We start from the raw sequence: 8,397 nt of genomic DNA, 5'->3' as shown, positions 1-8,397 counted from the left end.
TTGAGAATTTCCCAGGCCCAATTAACTGAAAGAACAGCGGGTTAGACGGAAAAAATATTACAACATAAAGATACGCACATGAGTGTTGAAAGGCAAGTCAGATATAGGGGAGTATTTTGAGAAGAATACGGACAATCGATTCACTTTCGTCCATTTCAAGCCAGCCCATATTGCCTCTATGCTCAAATGGTTCGAAATCTACGACACATTTATGGGGGCAAAGTTCATGTTTTTCGCATAGCTCGTCTCGAACACTGTATGTGCTTTGTCTAACCACCGCCATATTTTGACAGCGCATGCATACGCACGAAAATCTCTCTTCAGTCTATTTGTTCTTAAACCCATTTCCTTGGCCATACAGCTCCAGGTACACCAGGCTTTGTTCATGTATATACAAGCTGGAAGCCGAGGGACATCCCCTGCTTCCTCGTCCGGCTCCGCTCACTTGTAGAGAAAGCTCAACCAGGAGTTCTTTCTTGCCTCGCGCTCAGCCTCAGGCACAAACGCCTCCACGTGCTTGCGGATTCTCTCGGCTCCGCCCTTGGCGTCAACCTCCTTACCAATCACATCCACAAACTGACCTTCGGAGTCCATGAGGTAGAAGAAAATCGAGTGGTCCACCAAGTAGTCCTGGCCCGGCTTGACGTCTGGCGGCGTGGAGAAGTACACGCGGAACTTCTTGCACACGTTCTTGACGGCCTCCCAGGAACCAGTCAACCCAATGATGGAGGGGTGGAAATCGGCCAAATATTGCTTGACGATCTCCGGCGAATCCCGCGCAGGGTCGCACGTGATGAACAATGGCTGCAACTCAATGGCATGCCGCTGCTTCAAGTCTTCCAACATCTCACCTAGCTTATCCAACTCGTCAGGGCACACGTCGGGGCAGTGAGTAAAGCCAAAGTATATGATAGAAAACTTGCGCTCGTCGTTCTTTAAGTTTTCCTGGGTGAATGGCTGGTGGTCCTGGTCCACAAGCGAGAAGTTACCGCCAATCATCGGGCGGCCCACGCCCCGCTTACTCTCGACTTCCTTTTGAATCCGGAGCTTTTCTTTTTCCCGCGCAAACCACCAAGTGAACGCACCGCCAGCAACGAGCAAAAGCACCACGGCTTTCCAGGATGCAAATTCGATGCCGCTGCTTTCAGCAAACTTCTTTGTGGAGTTCTGCGAGCCGCCGATGGCAACCCTACTTAAGGGTCTTTTTGTGGGCGCGGGCTTGCTGGAGTCCTCGTCTGGACTACCGCCAGGGGGGGTATTTTGGGCGGCGTTGAAACGTGGGATGGTCACGTGCAAAAGCCTTGATGCCATGGGCACGGCTGACCTTGAAAAAGGCGCTATTTTGATGGCCTTGGAGATGGCAAACATGGTCTGTTTTAGGAGAAGAGTAGATCCAGTGCTTAGTTATGTTAGTATATCGCGCGAGCAGTGGCGCGACATGCCGCGACATCTTGCTATTTCCACGTAAAATCCAAGTAGTTTAGATTCAAGAGATTGCGAAATGGCGCTTGGAGCAGAAACGTGCACAAGAGAGACAGAGCACTAGTCGATCTTATTGGCTTGCACTATGCCTCGGGCTTCACGAATGTGCTCCCCACCTCTTCTCATGACGTGGTCACGTGATCTGTACCTCAACGGGCACGTCAGGCCCACAACAATGGGCCGAGAACACGAGGCTCAACTAACTAGAAACGATCGGCCCGTTGGTCATGCCCATGGAGCAGGCGACTTTTGGACCTATATATATCACGGTAGAATTTGCCAATTGTACGATATCTTTGATTTTCTGATTTCTTATAAAATTACTCCCGTGTGGTTCTCCCACTTCATGTAATGGTTATATAGACGACCAAAGTTCAAAACGTGGTTTAAGACCTTAACTCAAACGGGATCAAATTCAGCCTCTTCAGAAGTCATATTTTGGTATAGTTTGTGGCGAAAACCACAAACACTTCTGGAACTGGTGTTTGTGGACCAGACTTTCTACAACAAAGTAAAGGATATGTTCATACGTCACTGGTTTGAGACAGCGTATCAAAAGTGTTTTTTTTAGTCTCTCTCTTGAGTTGAGAGTCTGAACAGTTTGAGCGTATTCAAAGGCGTCTTTGACAGGAAGTAGTCGTATAAATTCTTTGGTTTGTCTACTAAAGAGGACACTAGGAAATTTCTGGGCTGTCATAAGACGCTCACATCAAAACTATTACTAGAAATTTCCTGAGCCGTGACAAACAAATTTGTGGGACCTGCCAAAGATTTATATTTGCTGGGAAGTCCTCTAGATGTAATCATATTGTGTTTGTTTCGAGCTGAGGCATGTCCTTCTCGGATATTCATCCTCGTAAATGTTGCCGTATCCCAGCAACGTGCATCATCCAATTCTATTCTCTAAACCTTTAAGATTGCCTGATTTAATATTTTCGGGTTACTGCTATTATCAGAAGAGCGCATTTTGAGTGGGACACCCTGAAGTAGTTCAATAATTTCTCGAGATATTTGCTAGTCCAACTTCTGATGTAATTTCACCGCAATTGTCGAGTGAAAAACAACTCAATTTTTTGATATCCGCCATTAAAACCTCAGTGACACTTTTGTATGCTTTTGAGACTGCTTTTGGCATCGCTGCAGTATTCTTGTTCCCAAAGACATTACTTTTTGGATAGAAAGGCACGTAGTCTTCCACTTTGAAAGTCGACACTGAGAAATCACCCAGTCACTTTCTCGAGCCTATTTCAACTGTGACTTATGTGCTTAATAGAGTAAATACCCAAGAATGTAGGGCGAAATTATCCTGAATTACGTTTGGTCAACTCCTGATATGTTGCCAAATACAGAGCCTACGGTTTTTGAATTGCCACTTTAGGCCAATATTCCCGCGGAAGATCTTTGTTCTTGTTTGAAGACGAGAGTTCCCCAAACCCTGAGACACAGAGATCATACAAGGAAATATAGTGTCACGTCTTGAATCTCAATGTACTTCAATCTTCTCGCTCTAAGGGTTCTTGATAAAAATTGATCGCGACCTGGAACAAGCCTTTTCACCGCGAGTTCAAAGTATGAGGCTACACGGCCGTGAAAATTACAGCTTCAGTAGCATACTGCCGTATAAATCAGTACATCATTTTCTAGGGATTCTTGATCCCAAACTAGCGTAATATTTCTTCTTTTTTGATCTCCAACGCCTTGTATTTTGCATCCATTGGACGCACCCGGACTACGCGCAATTCTGCGGCCTCAGTTAATTCAAGAAAAACAATATAACAGTCAAGCATACAACGTCATGCGCCATTTAGAAAATTTCAGTCCCCAGACCTTGAATATTCATACGAGACCTCAGAGGCATTCAATTGAGTAAGGTTCAGTTTATCATCCGGGAACAACTCCGGTTGTTGGTCTTCCACGATGTTCTCTGTTTTATACAGGCGAGATGATTTGCACCAATACATCACCCAGTGCCAGAGCGATCCAGCCAACCGCTCCGGTATTGCCAAATCAACTCAAAATGACGGCGCAAAAGATCAACACTCTTCTAGACTGGGCAAAGGAAAATGGGGCACAGATCTCGGACGACGTGCAATTTGTCCCGATTGCAAAAAACAATGTCGGGGCGACATCGACGTCGCAAGCTAGCTCCATCAAGGTGCCCACCAAAATCATCATGAAACTCTCGGACGCAATCAGTGGCTTGGGCTTTGACACCTCGGACATTATGGCCAAGCAAAGAAATGTCAACTGTCCCCTCAAGCTCTTTTTGGCCAAAGAAAGGGCCGCTGTATCAGACTCGTTTTACAGACCCTATATAGAAACGCTCCCCACGATGGCACAAATCAACAGTCCGTATGTCTGGCTGCCCGAGGACAACAAAAATCTCCAGGGCACTAACTTGGGCAGCTCGCTCCGGGAAAACATCGTGCTTTTGGTGGAGGAGTGGTGGCTGGCAATCTCGCTTTTGCCGGAATCCGTGCCCAAGCCAGAGGCGCACTTCTTGAACATGAAATTCTACTACGAACACAAATTCTACGAAGACAGCCAGATGTACGGGTATGTGCATGGCGACACGGCGGAAAACTGGACGTCTTTCCCCGCCTACTTGTGGGCATCGATGATCTTAAAGTCCCGGTCGTTTCCCAGTGCACTTCTTAAAGATGCAAGTCTGGAGATCAGCGAAATCGACTTGTGCCAGGACGATGTGGCCATGCTTATCCCTGTGGTGGACTTGCTCAACCACAGCCCTCAGGCTGACGTCACGTGGACGGCCTCCGGCAACTTTTTCCAGTTCCAATCCCACCGCAATGGTGGGCTGGAGTTGTTCAACAACTACGGGCGCAAAGGCAACGAGGAGCTTCTCTTGGCGTACGGGTTCTGCTTGGACAACAATGCGGCTGACACCGTGGCTCTCAAAATCAAGGTCCCGGAGCAGATGTTGCCGGAGCTTGAAAGTCACGGGGTGTCTCTTCCCCAAATCTCCGACTACACCACCTCAGTTGTGAGCAACCAAAGCCAAAGTGACCCGGCCCCGTATGACCAGTACAGAGACGGGTTGTTGTTTTTCATCGCCAAGGACAGGGTGCCCGAGGACTTGGTGCGAGTGTTCCAGTGGTTGGTCAAAGGCCCGTGGGAGGGCAGCAAGCTCACCTTGAGAATGCAGCTCAGTGGCTTGAACCACTTGCGCCAGGCGGTGGAATCAAAGGCCGCACTCATCAATGTCAATAACGTGAAAAGCCAACACAACGAGACCACCATCCGCACGTACTTGCGCTCACAAAAGGCCATTCTCCAGGCCGCGGTTTCTGACATCAAGCACCGGGAGTCCGCGCTTTTGGCCGACCACAAAAGCAACGTGACCACTCTCAAGAGCATCTACAAAAAAGACGTGAAGTTTGCCCAGTCGCTTCTTGTCACCATGGGCGTCACCAGCTACGAAGACATCGTGGACCAGGAGCTCATGGACCAGGTGTGGTTGTTGTACTTGATCCGGTGCTTTAACAAGGAAGCCTACAGCGATGAAGATCCGGAAGAACAGTACCTCCCCGGATGGATACATGATGCGTTCGTCAGAATGGATGCCGAGGTGGAAATGGTCGCTGCCGAAGTGGTACAGTTCCAGGGACTCTACGAAAACCTCATCCTCCCCATGAACAAGGCCGTGCCGGAAATCTATAACAAGGGAAAATGGACTGTGAGGGAGTTGATTGTCAGCACTAAACTATTAGACACGATCAGTTTTGTGAGGGGCAAAAAACAGGAGTGTCTTTTGGTGAATGATTTCTAGAGACGTGGACCAGCTTGTTCTCTTGAATATAACGCATATAGGTGCTGCGGTGATTAATTTGGTTTGAGAATCTTTATCGAGACAGGCGGGAGTAACTCATTTTCTAATTTTTCTTTGTAGTGGGCCAGATGCGACACTGGCTCATACGCTGTCATGAGTGTTCAGAAAGGCGACTAGGGTAAGTATTAGTCTCTTTGTGAATATGGCATAGAGGAAGAATCTGGCTGTCTCGCATTTTCGAATCGAATGGGCTTTATTGATACTCTTGTTTTATTCAGCCACTTGGGCTGAACAAATTTTCCGAATCTGTCTGAATCTGTTAGCTGTTCCCACTCCATCATTCCAAAGGTGATGTTATAAATACGATCTCGTGGTGAGATATAAGCGAGGTTGTCTACAGAGTTCAGTGTTTATATGATCGCTGCCCTGGTGGCAGACACAAATTCTCTTTCTGAATAGGATCTTAGAATTGAAAAGTGAATTACAACGAGCAAATGTGTGTGAATTCAAATTTCTAGAATCAGCAATTTTCGGCAAAGATGACTGCCCTTTCCATAGATGACGAACAGTCTTGACCCAACTAAATGTATCATATGTAAAAAAGTAATCTAATTTTTTGAATGGTTGCACCAAATTGAAGTTTGGAGTCATCAGCATCTTAATTAACACTCGGAGAGAGGGTGATTTTCATCCACAATATAATACATGTATCATATACAAGGCTAAGATTATACGGAGCTGTCTGATTGCACATCAAGATTCTTATCTCCCCAAGTGAGAATTACCACTAAAACCAAACTGTCTGCCAGATGTCATTTTTTAGAATTGTTTTACAGGGTTCCTGTTTCGAAACCCTTTCCTCTGCTATAAGTCCCCACATTTCCCTGTGATCATGTCATAGAGATCCCCATTCCATGACATCCATGCCATCGCCTTCCCTACGCCCATGTATCTATTGTAGTAGGTACTTGGTGGCAGATACTTCCTGGCACTGGACTCGGAGGATCATCTACTGCCCCAGCTTCAGATCCACCATTGCAAGCGGCAGCCAGCAAAAGCTGGGAGCCCCAGAAAGCAACATGACCACATCCAGGTCGATGAGGCCCGCGGCCCTACGGAAAGTTTAAGATGATGTATATTAACTAGAGCAGCGAGGCCCTTCTGATCCTGCTTGGTGCATCCGGCACCTCTAATCCTCATCGAAACTGAATTTTTAGACCACATTCACTCCGGCGTGGCCACACTACTTGTTCTGGAACACATGGCCGTCCGGTGCCTAGATCTCTAATTATTTGCTACCAAAATCTCTATTCCTCCTTGATACCACCGGCACCGGCAGTCTCGGCAGCCTCCACAGAAGCCTTGTCGGTTTTGATGTCACCAGAAGCGCCCTGGAAGGCCAGCAACAAGCCAGGCGCAGCCTTGAAAGGTCTCTTCAAATCGCCCGAGGCTGGGTTGCCCCACAAGTGGATCTTGACAATGTTGGTCTCCAAAGCAGACTTCACAGAGGACACGGATTGCATGACCAAGGGGTTGGTGTACTTCATGTACAAGTGCATGAAACCCATCATGGCCAATGATGTGAAGATGCTTTTGATCTGGGAGTCGATCTGCTTCAAGTCGTACTCCTTGACAGTGGTGACCACAGCCTTCTCCTCCTGGCCGGCCATGGGGTTACCCGGCTCCACGTACTTCATGGTGGTCAAGTCGTTTTTCCTGTTGATCTGGAACTTGACATACATACAGACGCCAAACACCACCAACTGGCAAGCCACGTACGCGATTCTCACATACATCAAGATTTGGGGGTCCTCGAGATCGAGCCTGCGCGACACCTGCATCATGATCAACATGAGCCCTAAGTTGGAGAAAGCGGGATTCATTTCGTCTGTTTGTTACTTAGCTTTGGGTTCGAAAGACGTTCTTTCCAAGGCTCCAAAGAATGGACTGGTTGAAATTTGCGAAGGCCTCAGATACAAGCACGTCCACTCTCCACTATCCGCGGGTTACCCGGCCACGGCACCGCGACATTGCCGGCGCTTCGACACGGTTCTATCACGTGCGCACCGCCTGGTTTTCCCGTGCGTGGCGCCGTCTAGAGAAGCCTGCATATACGCGCCGCGGGGCCGTGCCGCTGGCGTCCTCGTGTATGCGCCTGATTAGAGTTGTAGCGGGGTGGCTAATTAGGAAAAGTACGTCTTAAATTTTGGGTTGTTCCTCTTCGGCGGATTTTTATGTAGCGGTCATGGGCGAGCTGCCTGAGCTATATGAAATGAAGACAGATGCCGATTTTTATGGTTCATTTGATTGTACCCCCGCGATTTGCAAATGGGACTGGGGTTAAGTGGAGGTTCAAGACTAATAAATGGGTCCAAGCCAATCAACAAATAGTCATACTTGGTTTGGGCAACTCGGACGAAAAATTTCTGAGCAAGACTTATTTAGTACAGTTGGCTTACCTAGGCTGTATTTTCTTGAAATTCTAATTTCGGATGGCTGGTTTATGTCACGATAGCTAAAAGCCAACTGTCTATTCGTCGTCGCGAACAAGTTGACTCATGGCTCATGTCACATAGTATTCATACATGTAGGTTTGTTCCTGGCCTAATCTAAACATTGATGACATGTTAATTCTCCCTTTGACTTTTTGTAGTTTTTTTTTTTTTGTTTCAAGATATACAAGTGTGCTGTATGGTTCATAGTGAATGCCAAAGGACCGGGCTGGAAGGCAAACTGCCATCGCAAAGTTACTTCAAGATAAATTCTTTATTAACAGACCAGATTGATCGACTATCACAAACTATGGGAGTGAAATCGAAATCTCAATGAACTGAATATTCCTTGGGCTGAGATGGCTCCTATTTCACCTTTCGAATTTTGAGTAATCATTTTCAAAGCACAACATTTCAAAAACCAAATTCGAGTCTTTTTTTTTTTGAAGCCTTGTTACTGGAACATCACATGTGTAACCTTACAAAAGTGACTTACAAATAATCTTTGCAAGTCCTTTATTACTGGGTGGCGTCCCTACACCTTACCTCTTTGACTTTTTTGGTATCCTCAGCCCTAGCTGTATTCTTGGGCATCTCGCCACTATATTTCTCAAAATAATGTATCCTTTTGGTGTG

At 46.9% G+C, this 8,397-nt stretch overlaps 3 protein-coding genes across 3 annotated transcripts; 1 reads left to right on the top strand and 2 right to left on the bottom strand.

The window, feature by feature from the left end:
• Window positions 1-441: 441 nt before the first annotated feature.
• SCO1 (Cu-binding protein) lies at window positions 442-1,311 on the bottom strand (the record flags this gene model as incomplete). Its single annotated transcript, XM_018856428.1, has 1 exon — window positions 442-1,311. One exon carries the CDS (start codon window positions 1,309-1,311, stop codon window positions 442-444), a length of 870 nt encoding a protein of 289 aa, XP_018713483.1.
• A 2,188-nt stretch (window positions 1,312-3,499) lies between these two features.
• On the top strand, window positions 3,500-5,269 carry METBIDRAFT_35298 (protein-lysine N-methyltransferase; the record flags this gene model as incomplete). The annotated part of the gene is made up of 1 exon (XM_018856595.1): window positions 3,500-5,269. One exon carries the CDS (start codon window positions 3,500-3,502, stop codon window positions 5,267-5,269), a length of 1,770 nt encoding a protein of 589 aa, XP_018713482.1.
• Window positions 5,270-6,576: 1,307 nt separating this feature from the next.
• PHO88 (Pho88p) lies at window positions 6,577-7,152 on the bottom strand (the record flags this gene model as incomplete). The annotated part of the gene is made up of 1 exon (XM_018856467.1): window positions 6,577-7,152. The coding sequence occupies one exon, from the start codon at window positions 7,150-7,152 to the stop codon at window positions 6,577-6,579; it is 576 nt and encodes a 191-aa protein (XP_018713481.1).
• Window positions 7,153-8,397: the final 1,245 nt, after the last annotated feature.

Source organism: Metschnikowia bicuspidata (assembly GCF_001664035.1).
Source record: "Metschnikowia bicuspidata var. bicuspidata NRRL YB-4993 chromosome Unknown METBIscaffold_1, whole genome shotgun sequence".
NCBI lineage: Eukaryota > Fungi > Ascomycota > Pichiomycetes > Serinales > Metschnikowiaceae > Metschnikowia > Metschnikowia bicuspidata.
This window is presented reverse-complemented; position numbering and strand designations above follow the sequence as displayed.